Source organism: Malaya genurostris, chromosome 3 (genome assembly GCF_030247185.1).
Source record: "Malaya genurostris strain Urasoe2022 chromosome 3, Malgen_1.1, whole genome shotgun sequence".
Classification (NCBI taxonomy): Eukaryota; Metazoa; Arthropoda; class Insecta; order Diptera; family Culicidae; genus Malaya; species Malaya genurostris.
In genome coordinates, this window is record NC_080572.1 from 269,774,515 (window position 1) to 269,800,943 (window position 26,429).

Below are 26,429 nucleotides of genomic sequence, written 5' to 3' on the forward strand. Positions count from 1 at the left end.
CATCGAGATAGCGTTATGGTGATTGTTTTGACATATCCCATGTATTTAGAAAACATTTGGACGAATTTTTCAATTTACTTGAGTTGGAACGAATGCAGATGGCAAAACCCTACAAACATGGGCAAAAAAGTGATTATTCACGTGTTGTCATCAAACATATGATTTAAAATTGTCCTATACACTTGAAAATTTCGGTTGAAATTAGGAATTTTCAGTTCACATACAGATTTGATTTAGATGTTAAAACATGAGTAAATAGAATAATCATACAGCTTTTGATCATAATTTATTAATTAATCTCAAAATCTAACCATGAAAACAAAGAATTTTCCAAATATGAAAACAGTACCCAACCTCACTTCTTCGAATTTGATATTTCATCTTACGATTTCTCCATAAGTCTCAATCAAACATACCACGAGAAGTTACTGAATCATGAATGATCGATTTATTTACCAAATTTTCAGACGTTGTTGTATGTTAGTGTTTGATTCATAAGAAAAAAAATCCGGCATTTTTTTCGAATTTTCAAGCAAAATCTGAAAATTATCACCATCGCTTAGTTCAAAGCTCGCCACTCGTGCAGCGCAGCGATCGCAAAAGAGTTGGTTGGATTCTTCAATAGCATAGACAGAATTGTGCATTTATCTGCAGGAATTGTGTTTTTTTTTATATCGTATATTTATACCCGTCTTTAACCTAATTTTGGTCGTTCGACGGGTAGGAATTGTGCAATTCTTCTGCAAGAATTTTCTTCCAAATTTGTTTTACCCCAATTACTTCTTTTGGTTTTGGAGATCAGGTACATATTCCAAAGTAACCATGAACATTAACCAACTATGTCCAGGGGATTCTCAAATTTGGTTCAAAATAAAGTGATATCATCAATTGTATCATATTTGGCGTTGAAGATGATGGGAAACGCAAAAGCACTATTTGAAGTGCTTCTTAAATGAATGAAATTTCATACGATTGGTCAATAAAGTTGGGAAAAGGCTTGGTGGGTAATGTCAACAGGATGACGTGAGTACGAATAAACATCGAATATCAATAATCGTCCGTATAAGTTGATTGTTGCACTTTCAATGCTTTACTTGCAGAATTGTAATCATGCAAATATACAACGAAATACACGAGAGCAACAAAATACAGGGTTTTGTAGGAGACATGACCGATTACATTAAAAATGCAATGTTCAAACTGATTCAGAAATTGAAAAATCTACAAAAAATCGCTTGACCATCAAAGAGTTTTAAATTTAATTTAGGAATTAATATGCCATTAATTCAATGACGTACTTGTAGAAGCCGGCTCGAAAATACTAATTATGAAATTTAGATTTTAGTTCCACCAAACTTTTCGTGTTCCTTTGGGGTCTCATGGATACTTGCAAATTATTTGCTTGATAGTGAAATGCGCCCGATGTTTTTAGTTTGTATGGGATTAGATTTTCTGAAAAAATCCCTCTGTTTTTGAAATTCCAAGTTCTTTGCTTCGCAATTTCCAGTCATTTGATAATAAGTAAAATCTCTAATTGTTATCATGCTAAAGAATTGAATAACATAATTGTATGGATGCGCAGTGCTCCTATTTTGGCGCGCACGAATTTGGCATTTCCCTCCCCTACTTCTATGTACGAGATTCGATGCGGACTCCCCTGAGGGCGCCATGCTCGCCATAGTGGATGTTGCCAATGATTTGTTCAGGAAATGTGAGAGCTGAATATCTTGTTAATATGATGTCTTTGATTTTAACAAAATTCAATTTGCAGTTATATGTGGTTATCTCATACTACTGAAAATTTTACCACAAATGACTGAAGATATTTCCGAAGGTATGGTGCAAAAACTATGTTGCTGCATGAAACGCATCAAGAGGTAACATATATTTTGCTGAAATAAGCATGTACAGTTCCGTCCTACATGTTTTAAGAAGTGTTTCCAAATGAATCCCCAATTTCCAAGAATTTGCGATTAATGTTAACATTAACGATTAACATTTGTACAACTTGTCGGATTCATTGTCAAGTAAATTATTGATAGAAAATTGATATTGCGAAACAAAGGTTGGCGGTTCAGAGTATGAGGCAAGCTCCACACTCGAATGTGTAAAGTTTGTGATGATTTAATATGAAGTTTTACGTCACCAGTTAATTTAACTTATTTTCTACGCCTTTTCAAAATTTACCAAATACAAGAATATGTAGAACTTAATCGAGAATATCTCATGTTGTATTTGAAAAAGCAGCATAATTTCTTCTCCATACCATTAAAAATATGTTCAGCAAATTATGGTGAAATTTTCAGTAGTATGAAATATCCAAAACCAACTCAAATTTTTCTGAAATGTTTTGTATGAACGTGCATGAAGGTGAAATTCTGTGCTAAAATAAAGCGCAATACTTCAAACACATGAAATGAACCAATCATCGCACAAAGCGTATCGAGCAAAAACGCCAGAGTATTTTCAGTAATTGGGTACTGTGGGCCTAGAAATTGGCATAACGAAAATAATATGTTTTAATGAGACTGTTTGAAACAAAAGAGAAAGGCATTATCACACCAATAGGTGACCACCAACCGATTCTCGAGTTCGCCATAATGAAATGCCGAATTAGATAGGCAACACAAAATTTTACTGATTGTTTAGTAATCCACATGCTCATTGCCGAAATTCGTTAGTGTAAAGTTCTGATATCTCGGTAAAGCGCATTTTTTTGCCGAATTTTGCGAATGAAAGAGATTTCAGTATTACGTGAAAAGCAAAGTGGCATCAAAATGTTTTTTTTATATATACTTTTGAATATTTGTTTATTTCCAGGTAGGGCGAGCACTAGAAACAAATATTTTTATCTGTGCTATTTGTTTTCGGGATTTGATTGTTTTTAAATTAAAGTGAGCATTAATAAAATACACTCATTCCCCAAACTTGGCTTCCGTGATAAGGGTTTCGTGCAATAATAAACCAAAATCCTTTCTACACTCGATTACTGATGACTCGGTAATCCATGATTCGATCCCTTTTGCCGAACTGACAGCAAAATTGCTGCTGACAAGTTGGTCAAGGGGAACAGTGAAAGGATTTCAAGCAGTATACAAATGTCAACTGTTTAGCCATTCTCATCGCGAAACCTGAGTAGCGAAAAGTTTCAGCCGTGGGAGAATATTATAACATATCTTGACATCAGTAGAAATCGGTAGGCGAGAAGTTCATGTCGTTGAAGTACAATAAGACTATTAATGATCCAGCATGGCTACCCTGAGTAATTCCGGATGATTGCCAATGTATTCGACGCTGTGACCATGTTACATGAGCAACTCTAAAGGACAGTTTATTGTACGAGAGCTTACATGAAAAAGTCGTTTCGAGTTGGATGCACTTTTCCATGCTTGATTTACTGTCATTAGAAAAAAAAAAGACGCTGTTTGTTGTTCAACCAATTATTTATAACTGTAACCGTAATCTTTATTCCTAACAACAATGCCTAAATAAAACTATCACTCCAGGTATTAACTTTCATATGATATTTCTACCCATAAGCCCGCTGGTTTTGTTGTTGATCCTCTTGCAGTTGCCGCTCCTGTTGCTTCACCAACTCGAAGTAGTGACCCTTTTTCTGTAACAACGTGTCATGATTGCCCATTTCCACAATTCGTCCCTTATTTAGTACCACAATAACGTCAGCATTTCGAATGGTGGACAATCGATGGGCGATCACCAAGGTGGTCCTGTCGACGACAGCAGCATCCAGAGCTTTCTGTACGATTGCTTCGCTGGATGCATCGAGTGCACTGGTTGCCTCGTCCAGAATAAGAATGGTAGGTTGCTTCAGCAGTGCTCTAGCGATTGCTATTCGTTGCCGTTGACCACCGCTCAACTGAATTCCACGCTCGCCCACGGGTGTTTGGTAGCCATCCGGCAATTGACTGATGAACTGATGCGATTGAGACAGCTTGGCAGCTTCCAGCACTTCGGCTTCGGTTGCATTCGGCCGTCCGTAGCGGATATTTTCGTAGATAGTCGTTCCGAATAGGACCGGTTGTTGTTCAATAAATCCTATCAACTGCCCGCGAAGCCAGTTCGGAGACAGTTCCGCAAGATTGTGACCATCGATGGTAATCCTGCCGTCGGTTGGTTCGTAAAATCTTTCCAACAGCGAAGCGATTGTCGATTTCCCCGAGCCACTGGCTCCCACTAGAGCGACCGTCTGTCCTGGCTCGAGGACTAAAGAAAAATCTTGTAATACCTGTTGGTTCGGACGCGAAGGATACGTAAAGAATACGTTTTCGAAGCGAATTTCTCCCCGTACCCGTGATTCCGGGATGATTTCGCCAATTTTTAAGTCTATCTTTGGTTGGACTGAAAGGTACTCGAAAACACGTGCTCCAGCGGTCATTCCGCGGATCATGGATCCGAGCAGAATCGAACCTTGAGCCAACGAACGTTGAACACCCTGCAAAAAAAACGAATGATTAGTGTTTCGATACATTACGAGAAACACCAAATTTACTTGCGAAGCCACCAAAAATGCCATCAAGTCTCCAGCGCTGATCGAACTAGTCGACATAAAATGTCCTCCCAGCACTAGCGTGGTTAACACCATCCCATTTAGGAACAAATTGGTCAGCGATTGAAACACTGCGATTCCCACACCCAACTGTTCCGATAGTTCGGCTGCTTTGTCAGTTTCCTGGCGGAAAAGTTCCACCTCAGCATATTCGCTGGCACTCGCTCGGACAGTTCGGATATTGGACAGTGCCTCCTCGCTCACGGAAGTAGCTCGTTCCGATTGTGCTTGACTTTTTTTGCTGAGTGCCCGCAGCGACCTCCCAAGGAAGGAAAACATTGCCACCGCCGCCGGAACCGACACCAAAGCAATGCTAGCCAACTGAGGGGAGATCAGAAAGAGAGAGACACTACCGCCGATCAACTGAGCGATTGATCGCAGTCCTTGGGAGATGCACTGCTTGAAACTGGATTTGAAATCCTGCACGTCGGCAGTCAACCGATTTACAAGCTCTCCCGTTCGAATTTCATCGAAAAATTCCAGATCCTGGATTATGATTTGTTGTAAAAGATCCTGTCGAATTTTAGCAGCCATCTGTTCGCCGATTTGGCTCAGTAGAAAAATGTACACAAACGTGAACGCTGCTTGAGCGACATACATTCCGAACAGACGCAGAGACGGTAACTTCATTTCGTTGAAAAAGGTCGATGAATTGATGCTGGAAATAAACCCGAACATAATCACATTTATAACCTCTTCGAATCACATTCTTACTCTTTCAAACCGCTTCGAGCATACTTGGACAAGGTATTCACAACGACACCCAGCAGATTCGGTATCTGAATGTTAAAATAGGCCACTGCCAAGGCAGCGAAAACCGCCCCAATCAGTTTTGCTAGGTGAGGTCGCAAATAGATCCAGAATCGAGGCCAATCGAATTTGATCGTGTCATGGGTGCTGATTTTATGCTGGCCTGCCAGTCGACCAGCGACGGTGGCCGCGTCACAATGGGCAAACCACCGACGGCATGTGTAACCGACTGTTACGCTGACGGCAGTTCCTCCCAGAACGAATTTCAATATCTTGGAATTGGTGGGCCCGGCACGTACCACCTCCTGTTTGCCTCCAGCGGAGATGAAATTACGTCCCGATTGTCTTGACGGATTTCTAGTAACACTCTTGCTCACTTCTAGCAGTCCATTACGCCGGACGACGTAAGTGTGAAGCGACCGCCCTAACAGGTGAATTCGATTTCGGCTTGCTTGAGATGAACTGTAAACAAAAATGGCCTTGAACTACATTTAATCCGGGACAGTGCAGCTCTTAATAAGCGAGTTGAGGTTATGCAATTGAATGCTGTGTCTCAAAATTCTTTAACCAATTCGATTCTATTTTGGAAACAAAACTATACGAATTATTACCTGTAGTTTGTCTGAACACCTTGGCAGTTAGATAGAAACAATTTTAACATGATTAACAAAAATATACACTAAGAAATTCCCAATATTGCAGAATAATAAGTCAATGAACTTACTACCAGCCATCAAGAAAATAAAACTCTGTTAGCATACAATCAGCTGATTGTCAAATCAGCAGAGATGCCAGGTAAAAATTTCAAATGTCTGCAAACAGGGTCTGTAAATCTGAAAAAAAATCTGCAGTCAGCAAGTATGGCTTGCTGGCAGCAATTTCTCTATAAAGTATGACATGCAAAACTGATTTGGCGAGCAAAAAAAAAAAAAAAGGTCGCGGAAATTTCAAATTTTTCTGTAAATATAGACGAACGTCAGCGAGAATTTCAAAAGTCTGTAAAAGTCTGCGAGAATTTCAAAAGTCTGCAAAAGTCTGCACAACAAAAAATGCCTGCAGCACTATACCCCAAATCTGCAGATTTACAGACAAATCTGCAGACCTGGCATCTCTGCAAATCAGTAATCTTGTGTGGTAGCTTGTTCGCAAGATATTTCGAAGCTGAGAGCTTTCTGTGATCGGTCAACAGATGGCGGTATGTTTTACCGCTTATTGAATGCGGAAACCGGGAAAAAGTGTGCGCCATTATATCCTTAGCACAAGGATGCCGAATTTTCTGTCTGTACTCAATTCAACCAACCGTAGTTTGCCAGCGACCGAAGTGTAGCTCGTTTTCTACCGACCTGGAATCGACTTTTCGTTGGACGATTTATTTAATTATTCATCGGACCAACGGTTCAACTTATTGGACGAGTTTTTCTCACAGGGTTTGTTCAGGAAACGAACACTTACGGGAAAGGAAAAAAACCTATTCTTAATCCACCTATTGGTGTGATATTGCCTTTTTCTGGTCGTTGACACAGTCTAATTAAAAACATTTTTTCCTTGTTTTATTAGGATAATTTCTGACACGAATTTCGGCTCATTTTGGATAAAAATTCATTAAGATTGATTCGGATAATATAGAATATAGGTATAGTATTTGATTTTCAAGAATATACAAAAAAAATGATAAAATCTTTATTGAAATCGATTGAACGATCAATATAATTTAATGTTTGAAAATGATTTCATGCAAATGTTGGCCGCTGCTTCACTTTAGATGGCTCATGCACAAGGTAAAATTTTAGCACACTCTCTCCAACATTTCGGCGGATATTTCACGAATAAATGCTTCAACATTTGCTTTCAGTGCGTCAGTCGTTGCTAGTTTATCTTTGTAGACATGACTTTTGAAAAATCCATTAAATATTTTTCTTTGTTTTTTCTTATAGTAAAATATTTCAGGATTATTCTGTGAAATTTCCGATCCTATCGGAGCAAATCGCATCAAGTTATGGGTCTTTATCTTTGCTTATATCATACTGCGAAGAGGTAAGGCCCAAGATTTCTGCTTCGATTGACTTAACATAAAAAAGTGATATAACATTCTTGAAATGTTTCATTAAAACAAAACACACAAAAGAAAAAAAATGGTTTTTTGAAAATGTTAGACCCTACGGGCTCCCTAGAGTAATAAATTGTTTCCTTCGATTTTGTAGACAAAAAACTTTAAACGCATTTTTCTCGTAAGCAGGTTTTGAAAGTCCGTGTCCATCGTCATTCAAAAACTACTTCACCAATGTTTTTCAAATTTTGAACACACTTTCTACATGTGAAATACTCGACCTCAACGTTTCCCTTATTGTTATTTGTTACTTTGAGAAAGTTTTATAGGTACAATGTCTACAGCTACGTTGAGGTCTAGAAAAACATCAACTCTATCTACGTTGCTTTGATTCGTTGACTTCTGATTGGTCTACGCTGAGATACAGTGGACACAGCAAATCATGATTTTTAAGAAGCGTTCTCAAAAATATCTCTTCACCGACTTATTTCTCAAGGGCAAAATGTTGTTCGAATGATGCTTTGTAATATGCAAAACGTTAGAATTTATTTTGTTTAACGATAGTTCTGACAAAAATCGCAAACAAGATGTTTCTTCATCATTTTGACACACCTCCGCCTTAACATAGCCCCACAAGAAATAGTCCAAAGGCGTTCAATCACACAATCTACACAAACAATTGACGGGACCAAAATGTGAGATAAATTAAGATTAAATTGAGAGGCGGCTCTTTCGCGTTCCGTGAGGGATGTGGTACCGTTTTGCTGAAACCACATGTCAGGCATGTCCAATTCTTTCATTTTTGGGCAAAAAACGGCCCGATGATGCCACCAGCCCATAATCCTCACTAAACAGTGACTTTTTTGGGATGCATTGGTAGCTTTTGCAATGTTTCTGCTCTAGTTGCGTTAATTTTGCTTGTTGACGTATCCATTCAACCATAAATGAGCTTCATCGCTGAACACATTTTTTTTGATAAAAAGTGTGATCTGTCAAAAACTTTGTTGCTACATGCTGCAACCCAACTAACCAAAAGTTCAGATAAAAGGGACTGATTTGGCATAAGCAGCAGCTCTCAAAGTTCATCAATAGCATTCTAAGCAGCCCATTTTTAAGTAATTATCCACACTTGAAAGTTCGCGCGACGCACCCGAACGAACTTCTAAGCTGCTTCTAGAATACATTGCTCAGCTTCTATGTAGCGAAACTTGTTCCCCACTTAGAAAAAAAACGCTCAACGGTGGTCCTTCATTGGTCCAATACGTTGGATTATTGGTCCAATGAAAGTCCAATCAATCGTTCAACGGGAGGCCAACACGGGACCATCGTTTGCCGATTATGAAACAGACCGTTGAACATTGAATGCCATTTTCTTCGTTCAACAAACCCGGCAGACAGAGGTCCATTGTTGAGCCATTTTTAACATGAGGAGTTGGAGCCCCGTTGGACTAGTTTTACTGCAGAATTTCTGAAGTGTTTTCCACTTATTTGTTTAAACTAACAATACATACCTGCACAATACTTCTACTTCAAGTAGAATAACAACAAAATTTCCTTTTTATGTAAAGGTAACACCTAATTTTCACACTATTTTTGCAAGAGATAAAACAACATCAAACAGTTCCAGCAAATTGAACGAATATTTCGTGCAATATGTCGTTCAACAAGCGCTCAAAAACCAACAAAATTGAACGGCCTGCTGAGAGGGTCTGTACTTTCAAGTTACCAAAAGTACTTCTGTACTTCGAACTGTCAAAAATTGCCATGTGTTTTCTTAAGCAGCTAGAAAGTTCACTTGGAACTTGATCCGTCCATTCAAGTTCTCAAAAGTTCCGCGTGTACTCTTAAGCAGCAAGAAAGTTGGAGTTTTTAAGTAATTTTGGAACTTCTAGTTGCTTAGGAAGCTACATAAATTATAGCATGCTTAGATAAACCGCTTTGAAAAGAAAAATAAAAAATCCCCTCAAATTCCACTATGAAATTTTGAGAAAGTCGTTCACACATTAGTTTCGATGTTCAACTGGTCATTGGAACTAATGTGTGAATGACTATCTCAAAATTTCATAGTGGAATTCAAGAGAATTTCTCATTTTTCGTTTTCAAAACAGTTTATCTATGCATGCTAAAATTACACGCATTATGTATTGCATCAATAGCACAGACTAACAGACATGACAGTATGAGTAAATTCTTATATAAAATAATTTTTCGTGATGCACTAGCTCCACCTATATTGTACTGCGCGAACTATTTACTATCTGTACACCCCTTGTGTTATGTAAAAGTTTTTTTACTAGTTGGTTTCCCCTCGTTTGTCAACACCGATCAGCTGCTTGCAGGGATGCCTGATTTCATCAAAATATTTGAAAATGAATCGTCACAATAAATTATTGGATTACGTTGATAATATATTTAACTTTTTCGCGATGTTTGAAGGTAACCATTTATTTGACTCAACGTTGTTCATCTAGACTATTTTTTATTGTTTTGGTAGTTTTCACCAGAAATTAAGTGGCGGCAGACCAGAAGCAAGTAAATATTGTAACAAAACGGGTTCGATTTTGTCTTGCGTTGGAGGATGAGAAATAGGCACAATTATGTATATAGTTTTGGCAATATGTATTAAATCTGTATCCTGCATGAAATTCGCATGGACGTATACAAATCAATACATTACAGGTAATTCTGTATGAATGGCAACTCTGTTGGTAAATGAAAAAAATAAACACAGTCTAGATGACAGACAGGATGTTTTTGATAGGGTAACGTGGCGTCATCATGACACATGTGAGTACTGTCCCAAATAAAGGAATATTCGAAATGACCGTTAAAATGATTGAAGAATCTAATTTGAGTGTCCTGTCTGTTAGTCTGTGTCAATAGTCCGTAATGTGAAAATGTCATAATTTTTTCTATTGATTTAGTCATGACAAACATGTGAACGAAGAAGGAATGATTTCGGATCCGAAAGCGATAAAAAATTAATTTAACTAACAAATTTTATTATTCCAGAAAATTTTTCTGTCATGCATCAAGAATGTGTCATAATGGACTAATTTTATGTTGATGTGAAAACTTCACGTTTATTCCTTTGTCATAGGAACCACGAGTCGTTAAAATCGCAAATATATATATGACGAGATTAGTTTTCAGTATGGGAACATTTTGAGGATATTTTCAGTATGAACCAACTGATCTTCAAATTGTTTTTTAAACAGTTGGTACATAACATGGTAAAGAAACAAGTTCTGAAGGTAAGCTTTCAAATTTTTTTGTGAATTCTGTATCATAAGACACACTTATGGAATTCATGTATTATTTTTGTGCAGGGCTGGCAATAATCAACTCAGTACTTCATCATCACCGAGTTCAGCTCACCTGCAAATCGGTTTCAAAAGCATCACTAAACGAGTTGAGTAACTGGGTAACCATTCGTATAGAGAAAACATCGTCTCAACATCGTGGTGTCAAGCAATCAGCAGATGAGCGCTGACTGCTCATCAAATATTAGAACCCACTGAGAGACGATTTGTGAGTTGTGATTTGATGTGTTTGTACATCAACACATTGAATCAGATTCTTATGAAACTGTCTCGCTTGTATTCCCCACCCACCAGAGTTGCCATGGGCGGCCAATGTTCGAATCGATGCCATTTCAATCCATTTCTCAAGACATGTTCTTGCATGCTGGAGAACGCATTCGTTTCAGTAGCCAGTTGTGTTTAGCTCGAGACATGAAATTCAATCGTTTATGGTATACATCACACTACGGTTCGACATTTTTTTCGCACATTAACGCTTGTGTTCGTTTTGAGTACCAGCAAAAACAAAACCGAAAATCTGGGTTGTGTTGGCAGCTCTGTGGTTTAAGAATACACTCACCGGTGTAGCTCGGTACAGTGATGCCAAACTCAGTACTCACCTTTTAAAACTAGGAATGAGAGTTAAATGCTATGAAATCAAAACTGAGAACCATCAATACCATCATAATTTGATGTCAGCGGTGCTCTGTATAGGTGAGTGTGTTTGTTTAAATCAGCGATGATTTTCATCTTTACCATCATTTTTCGGATTGCATCGTAAATCATGTGGTGAGCTGATGAATAGAAAAAATCAAATCTTATGAGCGAGTTTTTGCCACCCTTGTTTTTGTGTCTGAGTCATAACTCGTTCCTTTGACTGTCGAAGATCATTTTGTCTGAGTGTGCGATGAAATCGGATACAATATGGGCGATCTAACATTGTGTTTAACAGCTAAAGGTGAACGTGTGCGAAGCAGCGATGTCAAATCTAGGAAAATCTCCGTAGATCTGTGGATCCGAAGATCTTCTACGGACATATGGATCCGGAGACAAAATCTATGGAAATTGAATTTTTTTCTACAGAATCTATGGAAATTCGAGTTCATCAATGGAGAACTACGGGAATTAGTTTTGTCTGACGAGCAAAAAAATTTTACCGCTTCGAGACCTTTCCAGAAAAATGCCAATCTGGCATCGCTGGTGCGAGGATAATGATTGCCTAAGACAAGACCTGACAACTGGCTTCTTATTCTTCCTTCCGAATCATCCTTCTCGTCATTTTCGCCCTGTGGAATAAATCAAAGACATCATATTAACAAGATATCCAGCTCTCACATTTCCCGAACAAATCATTGGCAACATCCTTTTTTGCGAGCATGTCGCCCTCAGGTGAGTCCGCATCGAATCTCATACATAGAAGTAGGGGAGAGAAATGTCAAATTCGTGCGCGCCAAAATAGCAGGGCTGCGCACCCATACAATTGACATGAAATGTTGAATGTGATGCCGTGCGATGGCGTTGTTGAACTGAAGATTGATTTCGCTCCAAGCTGACAGGGTCTGAATAAATACCAACGTATCGGCTACAGTGTAGCCATATTTACAGATTTTTTAATAACTATGCTAGGAAAATAATATTACATTTAAATTTTTAAACATGTTTTGGTGAATGCTTTTCTTTATTATATATTAATGCTTAAAAACAATTAATTGAACTTTGATGACAAAACACGAAATATCTCATGTTGAACGAAAAATCGAATCCATTGTTGACGTATTACCGGATCTTTTGGAAACCGGAAAAAGTCAGATTTGGATAGAAATGCTTAATGCGACCACAGTGTGGAAGACAACAGTTAATTCTTCTCGTAAAACTAAACACACTTTCGATTTTACACTTATTTAACAAATCTTTTTTGGTTACACTTTAATTCACTAAAAAGAAAAACGGCTTGATGCCTATTTTAATTACACAGTCCTGCCACTATAATCATTTATTACCAATGAGATTGAAAAAAAAGTGAAACATTCTCCAAAAATTTTCATTTTCATTGGTGAGCTAAAATTATACATTTTAATAAATTTGTTTTCTGATTTTCTTTATACTTGGCATCATTGCTCGCGTACCCTGCAAAAGTTTTTTCTTTTCACAATTGAGGTTTCTATGCCCGGTGAAAAATCTTCTTCTTCTTCTTCCTTTCTGGTTGGCGTCACCTTGAGATGACGTCGAATTGATGGCACAGCAACTAAGGCTATATTGCCAGTTAATTTTCGTTTATAGTCCAGTGGACTTTCTTTTCACTTGACTACAAGCGAAAATCTCGCTGTGTGGCTGCGTCGAATCGTCAAAGTACGGCTGAAAATCCTTTCTTTCTTGCGAAATACTCGAATTTTCCCCGGACTAACACGATGCAACGTGCTCACCCGTTGAGAGTTTCACCGGAAGTGCCGGTGAAAAATGAACGGCGGCCCTACTGAAAAATGAGTGGCCAACACGTTTCCTGATGAAAACAAAACAATATGTAAAAGCGATTCACACGCAGCATCAAGTGACTATCAGCTGCATGGAACGATTACGGAACAACAACATTAATTGTAAGCAATTCATATGAAAGGACACTACGTCAAGTTCACGGAACATTTTAACGTCGGATACGTGAGCAATATTCGGCTAAAAAAATTAATAAAAATAATCTGGACGTCGACGGAAGTTGATTGATCGCCTGAACCGTGTTTAATGCATGCGTTTCCTGATGAAAACAAACCAATCTCATTTGCATTTGTGGTTGTAAGTGAGCTGTCAGAGAGCCTAATGTGCAGGTGTCAACATCAAAATCAGCCAATCAGAAACTGGTCCATTTTGGAACAAAAGCAGCCCCCCCAGATGTCAGGTCTTGTCTTAGATGATTGCAAGTTCCAACTGTCAAAATGCGAGGGAAATCTAGTTTCCATTTGTGAAACCATTTTTAACTTACAATGTCAAAGCGAAAAGTTGATTTTAGTGAGAGAAATATCATTTGCACCTCTGTTATTTTGCAGCATAATTATGAAATCTTTGCTTCGGCTCTGAGAAGCAGAGATGCCAGATTCACAGATTGTTAGTATGCTGCACAGATTTCTGAAATCGATCACAGACAAGCAATGAGCCTCTTCCGATAAAGCGTTTGAAAAGCATTATTTTTGCTCATCAAACTGATTCCGTTATGGAAAGTGTGCACAGATTTTTACAGACTGATTTTTGTTTCGATAAGAGAAATGACCTTGCATCCTTGCTAAGAAGCAATACCGCAGAAAAAGTAGTTCAATTCTGCTATTATAGCGACGCAAAAACAAGAAGCGAAAGCAAATCTCACTCTTACTAATGGTTTTCGTATATGAGATGACAACTGAGATGACTATATTGGAATCGTTACTCTAGGATTTCCTTCTTTTAAGGGCTCTGTCTAGGAACGTCGTAATATCGATCGATTAATCGAGCAATCGATTATTTACCCAGATATTTTCGGTTTTGCCATTCGGTTGTGGAAAAATCGAGTAATTCGAAACATTCGAAATCCCTAGCACTGACGAAATATTGTTGACAATTCTCGGTTGATTTTCCAGAAGGCCGTAACAGCAAGTGACAGTTTCTCTTTGTGCACTCTCTCTTTCGATTATTGTGATGTGATCTAAAAAGATTTTCTTGGATTTTACAGTTCTGTTTGGAAGTCGAACGTTTCGAGCATCATTCTATGCAAAGAGTTGAGTGATAAACGTGTAAACCGCTTGGTAATTAATAGAAGAGAAAGTAAACAAAGAGAAACTGTCACTTGCTGTTACGGCCTTCTGGAAAATCAACCGAGAATTGACTGCGGTTAGTGACGTTGGCAGTGCAGCCAATTTCTATTACTTATTCATGAATTATTTTATTGCTCAATTCATATAATTATTCCCGTCATATTCCGAATATTTAGTCCTATTTTGTCTAGTCAATTCTTTAAAGATTCTCTGAGTTTTTAACAAACACCCAAGCAACCAGAGGTTAAACAAAAACTTAAAACATCCACTATCTTGCTACTCAAAAGTATACACGGAATTTTTGAAAACTTGAAAGTACAGAACAACTTCCGCGTGAACTTTCTCGCTGCATAGAAGCGAAACAATGTATTCTAGAAGTAGCTTACAAGTTCGTTCGGCTGCGTCGCGCAAACTTTCTAATTTGAATAATTAATTAAAGTACGGGCTGCTTAGAATTTTATTTATGATCTAGTAATGCAATCGTTTACGGTTTAGGTTGTTTATTTCACGAAAATTAGTGATTTCTGGGTTGATTCTCAGAAGATATCTTGTCGGTTTACCTAAAATACGGCAGATAGTGTTTTGGGACATAAAGTGGAAGTAATTTTCACAATTTGAGAACCGCGATCAGTATCAAAACATCGCAGTGTTTTCTGCTCGAAACACGAAGGACCCAACGTAACCAGTGTACTTCAAAATGGCAGGTGGTAACATACCAGTATCAGATGGCTGGCAGATTTCTCACAAAAGTGCTGCAGACATTTTTTTTACAGACTTTTAAAAATCAAGTTTTTCGCCGACTTTCGTCCAAATTCACAGAGTTTTGAAATTGTTACACTGTTCTTTTTTCTCGCTAAGCCAGTTTTGTGTATCATACTTTACAGAGAAATGTAAGCCCGCTGACATATTTTCGGATTTACTGACTTTTGCAACACTGTCTGAAGATATTTGAAATTTTTATCTGGTATCTCTGCCAAAATCGTAACGCGAGTTGTCTAGGATAAGTCTTAGGGTAAGAGAAAGGCATTATTACAACACTAGGTAGATTGAAACGTACTTCTGGTCTCACTTTTCAATGCATGAGAGTTCAGATTACTGTCAATAGCGGCCTTTACACGAGTCATTAAAAATGTCATTACTAAAAAATAATATCATTTTAATGAACGTGTAATGGTGCACTAATGACGAGATTTCTAACAAATTTGAAATACAAATTACTTAGTCATCATTTAAAATGACATTTTTAATGCTCGTGTAAGGGCCGCTAATGACTAATGTGTCAACATGTGCTGATATGCATGATTCAATTTTCGATTGTCCTGAGAAACGATGAAACTTCTTTTCGCAAAAGTAGGCTGTCAAACAACATGAAAATACCATTTTCTCCATTAAACCATCACTGTTACCGCCTTTTTCGAACACTCTGCCTGCTACAACTGACTTCCATACATGCTCAGTAAAAACAAGAAAATAGACTAGCTATGCTATTTCAATTACTGCATATCAGAGGATAACTCGTGACTGTTGCACGTGCCTGCACAATTCGAAAATATCTGCATCGTGGTCAGCGAAAATTCGTATTGTCGGAAATGTAGCTGACTTACAGCGGAAAAAATGTGTTTCGACTGTGCCCTACCAGAGCAGGAATGTTGATTGTTGCACATACACTGATGCAATGCAAGCGATAGCGATAGGTATCCTGGTAGGCCATGGAACTTAGGGTGATTCATTTTCAGTCTAATGGCGGACGGATTTGAAGAATATACGACAGGTAGATCGCGAAACCTTTTGTTGTCGTTCTAGATTCGAACTTGAAACTATATTTTTAAAAAGCATGAAAAGACAAAACATAACTCTAGTGTTAAATGGTTGTGGTGAAATACTTTTCTAAAATATACCGAGCAGACTTTTTATCTGTCCGTAAACGCTCTCTCGTTAGTTGTCTGGCTATGAAAGTCCGACGACAACTTCGGCGAATGATTTCATTCAAACGACAAACCAGGTTCTATTACGTTCCGGTTAGGCATGTTGTGCACTTTGTAAGCCTTGACCGGTTCCGGATGGTTGCCTGCCTGGTGGGTGGTAATCCAGAGGCATTTTTAGCATCCTCGGCGAAACTCCCACCGTGTGTTTTTGTGTGTTTGGGGCTACGATTTGCGGTCAAACTGCGGCAGCGATGATGTTTTTTTTTGTTGGAATATAGTTTTCCTCCACCGGTTATTGTGGTATCGAGTATTGGCGAGCGGATCTGGTGTTGGCTTCGGTGGTGCGTTCATTGTCCTATCGTAGGAAATCTCGGTTCCGATGCACGACCAGCGGCATTTACGATGCGACGATGTCCATGTGAAACGGCGAAAATTCAGCGTTTTGTTATGGCACCCCACGTTATTTATTCCGCATTATTCGTGGGAATTTATGTTGACCGTATGGAAATTCGTCGATGGCGGTGGAACTTTATCTATTCACCAACAGCGCAAAATGCATTTTCTTTCAGCCGGTTCCTCCTGCTTTTGACGGCATGCAGTGTTACTGCATCGAAAGTTCTGCCCTGTGCACTGTGTTACGGTCGTCCTGATTTCACAGATGCCCAAGTGAGGAAAATGAAGGGAAATCCTGCACATTTTGATAAAGGCGGGTTTCTGTACGAGGACAGTACGCTATGCTGCTGCTGCTGTTGCTACTGCTACTGATACTGATACTGTCCCGGCGAGTGGACTTCGTACAGCAAAGAGACATTGTTTCTGCTCTACTCACATATCTCCGCTTCTTCCTGTCCATTCGATGTCACATGCCGGTTCCATTTTCCGGACGATGACATTGCTTTGTGGAACGTTGAATCGTATGAGGCGCATACCAAGCTAACAAATGGTTTCACTCGCCTTTGATAATAACGTAACATTTATAGAATATGGTGAATTTGAGAAATAAAGGGAAATCTGTCTGTGATTCAACTGGTCGAAATAGTATATCAGCCCAAAGAGCAAATAGCCAAGCTAGATAATACAAAAAAAGGCTTATTACTACTGTCGATTTCGCTTGATACCGAACTTAGCCCAGTTTCCACCCTAAGAGCATGTTCCGGAGTGTTCTAGCTCTAGATGCATAATTTAGGACGGGGTTAAAATTGAATTTAAAAATTATAGATAACCTCGGCATAATTTATGTCAGTTTGGATACTCAAATCTGAAAATTATAACAAAATAAACTGGCAACTCTAGCAGCGCTTAACCTCCCGCTTGTCAGTAATTCTGGCACATAATAAAATAATAATAAAAAACGATATTTTATTCAAACTAAAAATTGACCCTTTATTGTACGAGATTAAACTTGAGCATAATGAAAACCGGATGAAATTTAAATTATACCTTCACGAATTTTCGAACTTTTGATCGGACGCTCTTCATCAAGTTCCGGACAAGTGTTGCATCGCATTTTTTGGATGCTTGAGCCCAAATTTTTTTGAACTCCTGCATGCTCCCAGTTGCCTTACCAGTCTTCTTGAAGATCCTCTTCACGATTGCCCAGTAACGTTCGATGGGTCGAAGCTGAGGGCAATTTGGTGGATTGATATTTTTCTCAACGAAATTTATACCCTTTTCCGCAAGCCAATTGAGAGTGGTTTTGACATAGTGAACCGACGCTAAATCTGGCCAAAACAGTGGAGGTGTACTATGCTTCTCATATAAAGGCAGCTATCTCTTCTGGAGACACTCAGATCGATAGATTTCTGCATTTATTGTTCCGGTAGTGTAAAAAATGGTTGACTTCAAACCACAGGAACATATTGCTTGCCATACCAGTACCTTTCGACCGAACTTCTCCACTTGAATCGACCTGTCCGCATCGCTCACATCCTCCCTAACGACGACAGTAAAGTATTGTGGACCTGGAAGGGTTTTTGAGTCCTCCGCTACATAAGTCTTATCGTCCATCAGAACGCATGCTCCGGACACTGCAAAAGACGCGAATACAATTTCCGGGCCCTTGTTGCTGCTCGCTTCTCCTGTTCTACATTTTGATATTCGAGATTTTCTGTTTCTTGTAGCTCTTCAGGTGATTTCGCCTCTTGATACGCTGGATTATTCCAACACTAGTTCTTACTTTTTTGGCCAAATCACGTATTGACATTGATTTTTTTTTTCTTGATTAGAGATACCACTTTCTGGTCCAGTTTCGGGTTGGAAGAACCGGGCTTTCTGCCTCTTCCTTGTAGCTCATCCAAAGAATAGTGTTCCCCAAACTTATTAATGATGGTTTTAACACTGGCATGATGAATTCCAAACCGCTTCGTCAATTTCCACATAGTAATACCCTTCTCACTTAGCCATGTGTCCAGAATCTTAATTTTCACTTTCTTTTCAATACGCGACATTTTCAAAACGCAGAATTTCAACCGCACAAACAAGTAAACAAACGAAAGCTGACATCCAAACGCACAGTATGCTGTGATCTGAGCATAAAAAACGTGTTTAATCCACCTAGCAGTGAGATGGTACCTTTTTGCCTTTCTCATATAGAAAGGTTATGCAATCACTGTGAAAACCGACTTTTGAACCGAGGCCCGGAGGACCGAGTGTCATATATCATTCGACTCAATTCGTCGAGTACGTAAAATGTCTGTGTGTGTATGTGTGTGTGTGTGTTTGTGTGTGTATGTGCGTATGCATGTATGTAACGTTTTTTTGCACTAACTTTCATCGGAGATGGCTGAACCGATTTTCACAAACTTAGATTCAAATGAAAGGTCTTGTGGTCCCATACAAAATTCCTGAATATTATTTGGATCCGACTTCTGGTTCGGGAGTTATGGGGTAAAATGTGCAAAAAAAAAGAAAATATGTGTTCTAACTTTTCTCATAGATGGCGCGACCGATTTTCACAAACTTAGGTTCAAATGAAAGGTCCTGTGGTCCCATACGTAATTCCTGAATTTCATCAAGATCCGACTTCCGGATCCGGAAATATAGGGTAAAGTGTGTTAAAAGTTTTATACCATCACTGAAAAGAGCGAAAAACCGTAAAAAGTTTTCTAAATCGACCTCAAATCTTTTCCAATTGATAGTTTTTATCGGTAGACGGTCAAACAAATCTATTTCGGTTATTCTTTTAAGAATCAAAGAAAAATAATTTTGAAGAATTCCACAGTATTATATATGATAGTATGATTGATATGAGAAAGGCATCATTACACCACTAGGTGGATTAAAACAGGTTTTTTTTTAAATGTTTTAATCATTTAAATCCCACGAGTTGCGAAGAAAGAAGTCGTCCACTGTGCCAGAGCTTCGCTTAACACAACGCGGAAAACTCTTCACTTTTACTTGGCTTTTTCGCGCAAGCACGACGATTTTGGGGTAGTCAGCAGGGTTGCCACATATACAGATTAATCTGTATTTTACAGATTTTTCAGATAAATTTGTGACCAAGATTCTGTATATACAGATTACAGATTTTTGGCAAGAAATACAGATTTATACAGATTTTTGAGAGTGTGAATTAAAAATAGAATAATGATCGAGTTGCAATATATTGAATCATGGTACTGTTGTTTCTCGAAGTAAAAACATTATCCTGATTTTGTGTTAATACTTAAAAGAGGGTTAAACTTACATAAATAAGAACACCAAGAGCAGTAAACACAGATGTCCTATCTGCTAATAAGAATTTTTTCTATGCTCACTTCATCATTTCGAAAGGCTCAAACTCAAAAATAACTTCCAGTCATTTTCCAAATACAACATCATAAAATTCAAACCAAGAAAGACTTTTTCATTCCGTTCTGCTTCGATTTCTTACCACATCTCACATACAGATTTTCAATACAGGTTTTTGATCTCCTGATACAGATGTACAGATTTTTCTTCTGAAAAATGCAGATTTAAATGTGGCAACTCTGGTAGTCAGGCACATATCATCATCTGACCGCGTATAAAAGGAGAACCGTGGTCGAAAATCGATCATTCCGTGTTTAGCTCTCTACGAGTAGAGACGCATTTTCGTAAGTGTTTGCACTAAGCAGTTCAATTTGAACTGCTCTGCACTGACGAGTCTAAGACGAACCGTAAAGCAAAGTAAAAACGGTTATGTGCCCTAAGCACAAACTTAGGTTAATGATCATGTATGTTAATTTTGGTTTCATCGGTGAACGATGGGGCTGCAAAAAATGCAATTACAAAATTGCATTTTTAATGTCACCATGATCGGTCGTGTCTCGTACACAGCCCTGTAATTTTTTGTTGTTCTTAGAGGGTAGTTTCAAGCTAGTCAATTAAATTTCAGTCGATTATCTGGGTCACATGATTACTCGATTAATCAATCGACATTCAGACAGCCCTCGAGTAGGATTATTTTTGATCGCAACAAAATAACTACTCGACTGACAATTTTACCTAAAAGTTAAAATAGTTCGCGAGACGGTTCACAGCCTAATTTGGTAACGACTGCACGGCGATCATACTAAGACCCGTACAGGGTGTAACTTTAGCCCCAAGCTTAGATTTGCAAGATACAACGGATGAAAACCTGAACTTAATTTTAGAGATATTCATATCATTTTTGTTATTGTTTGTTGTCATTCCCAAACTCAATGCCATTATCAGTGTTGCCAGTAGGCACCAGGTGACAATCCAGCGTGATGTCGTTCATATTGTCACGCCTGGATGGTGATATGCTGTGACATTAAATTGAACCGGTCATCAACAGATATGACACGTGATATAATCGAATATCAAACGAATCCATCGAATCGAAGAAAATTTAATACACCCTGTGCTCTTCCATGTCCCATTGTTTGAAATTTTTCCCTTAAAATTTGGGCTTTCAGTAGATGAAACAAGTTGGAGGCATTCAGAGTTTTAATCTGACGATGCTGGATATAGCAAAGCAAATTCCGCTATAAAATAGATAGAATTTCCCGTGCTCGGAAATAATCTTCGCTACATAGCCGAAGCAAAAGCGTGAAATTTTTCAAAGGTCTTGTGAACATGAAAAAAAAAACAAACCTGTCATCATCATCATCACCATCATCATCGTCTCAGACCAAACGGCTCTCGCCCGAAGGGAAAGGTGAAAAAATGCAAATAAAAATCTACACAGAAAACAACGATAATGATGATGCATATTATGGAATAATGATGGCCACGTGGCCTTGCATTTACTTTGGGCATCTGCGCCGGGCCCTTTCCACTTTGTCGAAGTTGTGATGTTCAACATTTAGTATTCGAGCGGAAAATGTTTCATCGGAAAAAAACCCGTTGAATGCTCATGGTTTCGTTTTCGGACCGCTGAAATTGTTATTAGTGTCACTTGTATGTAAACTATAGTAACTGTAAGGATTACGGTTGGAAGGTCATAGTGGGGAACTCGAACCCAGTACCCGCAGTAGCGCACGGTACGATATGCCGAACCCCCGGACCTCGAAACTCTGGCCTACAAATACAACCAGGGAACGGGTGTTTGTGGGATCTGGCACAAGAAAAATTTGCAGTCTTTTATTATTGCTGAACTTTACGGGGGCCTGGAGAATCTGAAAGCTCGCTCAGTTTTAGACATTCTTTTGTTTCAATTTATTCGACCGAACGACTCAGGCATACCCGAATCCTCCGTTGGTTGGGGGGGAGGGTGGTTGCCGAGGTACCCGAAACCGGAACCTGAAGTTAAGAAGAAACTTTTTCTCGAGTAGTTTTTCGGTTGATGTGCTTTCGCTGCTACACTTGTATAGGTTTTTCTTTTTCTCCTACTTTACTGAACTATTTAAGAATTCATAACAGTTCGTAATCTCCGCTCTATTCCGGGGCAATGCGGGCGCTTCACCAGAAAAACAGCCAATGAACGCTAAACATTCTCCAAAGTGTCATAATCATGGCTGTTTGAATTTAAACACTGGTATAATGCTCTCCTGTTTCCCCCCTCCGTCACGGGACGGGAGAGCGAGATGGACGGTTGTGGCGTTCCGTAAAGAGTAAAAGTTTTATAGTTGCCATAATGCGGCCATTGAATCAACATTTTCTCTGGAAGCATGTCAGCAAACCGGAAATTGATATCAGCAGCAACTTTTCGAGTTGCTTGTTCTGGTTCTTCTAGGGTTTTTTTTGTGAGTGTGTGTGTGCGCCATCAGTTGAGAACCCAACGGATTAGGCCAACGCTGTCAAGCAACGCATCTGCGAAAAGAAATGCCAAAATTCTTTACAATTTGCATGGGCTCTGTTCCAGTTTTTCAATAGTAAAGTTTTTCCTGAGCTACTCAGCTCGTTCTCGTTGCGGCCAAGTTGTTACAGCAGCTTGTTGAAAGAGGGCGTGTGATTTATTACATTTAAGCTCATGACCGGTTGAAGCCAAAAAAACCTGAATAAGTCAAAATTTGTTTACGAGTACAATTAGTATTTGCTGTCCAACGTGGTTTTTACAGCAGAAGTTTCAGCTTGAAGCCTTGTGTAACAACATACAGCACAAAATATTAATGGAAATCTCCTACCAGCAAATGTAGGAGTGTAACATCAAAAGTTTTAATCGAGAATCGTAACCAACAAAAACACATCAATTTCGAACAACCCCCTTTCCTATCACGCAAAAACTCAGTCAGTGTGGTGCAAACGAGTCCGCCGGTCAAATAATTTGAAAAATGAAAAAAAAAACTGCAAGCGAAAAACTTGCCCCGTAGTAGTAGTAGAATTTCCACATTTTCCGATCGCGAAAAACCTTCAAACTCATTTTCCCCGAGGCACCCTTTTTACTTTGCAACACCCAGTTGTACTCCGTCCGTGTGTTCTTCGTTCGCTCTCGACGCTCTCCTGGTTCTTTTTTTTTACCCCACTTTGTCGGAGTCCAACAATTCGACAACTTTTGCAATTACTTGGCCGGAAGCGAACAACTGTATTTTCGGAGATGAGAATGGAAACAACTCTGCTCCGCAACGACAACGACGACGATGACGACGCAACACCTCGCCATTGTCGTTTTCCTGGTACGGTTCTGCCTGCCTGCGGTGACGAAGTTGGCGGTTTGCAGCGCGCTGGGAATCCGAAATGTGGTGTTATAACATTTGTGCACGGAATTCAACGGGAGATTTTTTGTTGCATCTTTCTCTACCAGTTACTCGTTCTAACGAATCTAAAACGGTTCATTTCGAACCCCCTCTGCTCACGCCCTTTTCCCTGCTCCGGACCCGGGTTGTTGTTGGATGAAAATTCCTAACCGACCGGGGCAAAAGTAATGGCGCAGAAGTTGTTGTCTATTGAACACAACCTCCGTCGGTCCGGCAGCGAACGCAACAACGAACGCAAAGTGCAGCCAGGCAAAACAACTAAAGCGACTGCCACAGCGGGGGAGAAAGTTGCATTCAGTGCCATAAATGTTGTGGTGCCATCAAAACTTATCCACATAATCGAAACCGGGTATAGCCGTTTGTCGATCGTTGATCGGCTTTGGATTGCCGTTCGGGTTAAGTTAAATTGATTTGCCGCTCGTTTTTTTTTTTACAATTCTAGTGTTTAAGTGAAGTTTCATCATCTTTTTGAAAGCTCATCAACAACTATCGATTGGAGATACTTGAGAATAATTCCAGAAAAAACGCTTCATGACGAACCGTAAAGTGGCGTTAGCAGTTCAACATAAACTGCTAATGCACTGATGAGTCGAAGACGAAGCATTAAAATAAGAAACCAGTTAGATGTACTTAGCTCATTAACTTTTCAATTCTGAATAGTTTTAAGCCAAGTTAATAGGAATTTTTCGTTCTTTTGCATTTTTGATCTAAATGACGGTTTAGAATTTTAAACACATCGTACCCTATTCCGGAACCGGAAGTGAGATCCAAACCAAGGTCAAAAGCAGTTTATTGCTATATACGATAACTTTTTTTTATTTCAGTCTAAGTTGATCGATCGTTTTTGAGTTTTCGATTACTATATCCGGTACTCCCGGAACCGTAAGCTGGGAACCGGCATAGGTGAAATCGGTTAGCTTGGCCAGCAACTAACGTAGTGGATGAAATTCTACATCAGCTTATGGAAACATAATACTGTTCATTTGAATCTGAGTTTGCGAAGATCGGTTGAGCCTTTTCTGAGAAATTGGAGTGATTTCCGGTTTGGACCACACGAGCACTTGTTCGGTCCTTTTTTTTATCTTTATTTAATACATTTAATATTACATTGTTTACATGTACCTATTTCTAAATATCCCTGTCATCTCAGCATATATTTAGCCATACACCGAAATCTCGTTTTATTATCTTCTTCCTGTTCCACCTAAATTCTCTTATACTTTTTTGAAAAACATACAAGCTAAGAATGAGAAACCTACTCACACAGTATGCTGCGTAGTGTGCTGTTAACCATACTGCAGCCTTCTGACGATCACATGTTTGTTCCATTCCCCAGGACAAAATATCTTCCAGTTCCAAAGTCTGTATCTTGTGACGCACTCTAATCGTTTTTAAAACCCATTGTCGAACTTCTTTACCAGCACTGCATGCTCGCAATCGATGGTGATTGGTATCAACTTCTCCACATACATCACAATTTTCATTGTCTACTCTCCCAATGTTAAGAGGTCTGTTCAAAAAGTTCCCGGAATTTTTTAATTGCGCGCGTCTGGAGAGTCCGGTGGTCAAAATTTTTTTTTATTGTGTTGGTACATATGTCCCTAATGTATGGTGAAATTTTCAGCTGTATTCATTTTTTAAATTCTGTCTTGTAGCGGCTGGTGTAGACGTGTTTTTTTAAGCTCGGCGATTTTTGTCTTGGTGACGTTGGGTGCTTCCACGTGGACGATTGTGCTTTTGTTTCGACATCATAACCGTACACCCATGTTTCATCACCAGTTATGACCCTTTCAAGTAAATTTGGATCGTCGTTGACGTCGTTTAACAGCTCCTGAGCGATGGTAATGCGTTTGTTTTTTTGATCAAAATTCAGCAGTTTTGGAACGAATTTTGCTGCCACTCGTTTCATGCCCAAAACATTTGAAAAAATATGATGGCATGAGCCAACTGATATGCCAACTTCATCAGCAACTTCTCTAATAGTGATTCGGCGATCATCCATAATCATTTTTTCCACTTTTCCCACATTTTCATCGATTATTGACGTGCTGGGTCGACCGGAGCGTTCGTCGTTTTCAACGTCTTCGCGGCCATCTTGGAAACGCTTATACCACTCGTAAACACTTGTTTTTTTTTATAGCAGACTCACCGTAGGCTCTCTGTAACATTTCGCACACTTGGTTACACTTTATTTCATTTTTCACGCAAAATTTAATACAAATTCTTTGACTCTTCAATTCTTCCATTGTTTAAACTAACAAAAATCGCCGAGCTCAAAAAAACACGTCTACACCAGCCGCTACAATACAGAATGTAAACAATGAATACAGCTGAAAATTTCACCATACATTAGGGACATATGTACCAACACAATAAAAAAAAATTTTGAACACCGGACTCTCCAGACGCGCGCAATTAAAAAATTCCGCGAACTTTTTGAACAGACCTCGTATATTGGCGTAGTTTGTATTTATTGGGTGTTAGATCATTAAAAAGAAGATATAATTTAGATTTTTGGTCAGCAGCTATGAAAGGCAGATCGATGGTTTGCCATAATGGCTTCCAACATATATCATGAAATTCCATTTCAACTCGTGGTATAAACGCATTTCTAGTAATGAACATTCGATACATTTGCTTGGTAGATGTGATTGCATTATTTCCACTATCAATTTCCATGGCTTCTTGAATCCACTCCCGTGCGTTTCGAGATAATCTGATTGGATGTCTTAACGTTAAAAGGTATTTCTCATCTGGGTCATTTTCCTTACGCATATTTTTTATGAATAAAGCCTTACATTTTGCTTCTGGGTCTATTAGACCCAAACCACCTTGGTCAATATCTAAATACAACTGTCTTCTATCTACTCGAAACAACTGTGTTTTCCATAGAAATGTACCTATTGTTGTTCTAATTGAAGCAACGTGTTTATTTTGTGGAGGG

The 26,429-nt window shown here is 38.9% G+C and overlaps 1 protein-coding gene across 1 annotated transcript; it reads right to left on the reverse strand.

Annotated features, from left to right (window-relative positions):
• Window positions 1-3,424: 3,424 nt before the first annotated feature.
• Window positions 3,425-6,065, reverse strand: LOC131437210 (mitochondrial potassium channel ATP-binding subunit). The gene is made up of 4 exons (XM_058606392.1): window positions 5,929-6,065; window positions 5,282-5,779; window positions 4,511-5,225; window positions 3,425-4,453 (listed from the first exon to the last, which is right to left on the reverse strand). The coding sequence occupies exons 1-4, from the start codon at window positions 5,976-5,978 to the stop codon at window positions 3,530-3,532; spliced, it is 2,187 nt and encodes a 728-aa protein (XP_058462375.1). The 5' UTR covers window positions 5,979-6,065; the 3' UTR covers window positions 3,425-3,529.
• Between the last annotated feature and the right edge of the window lie 20,364 nt (window positions 6,066-26,429).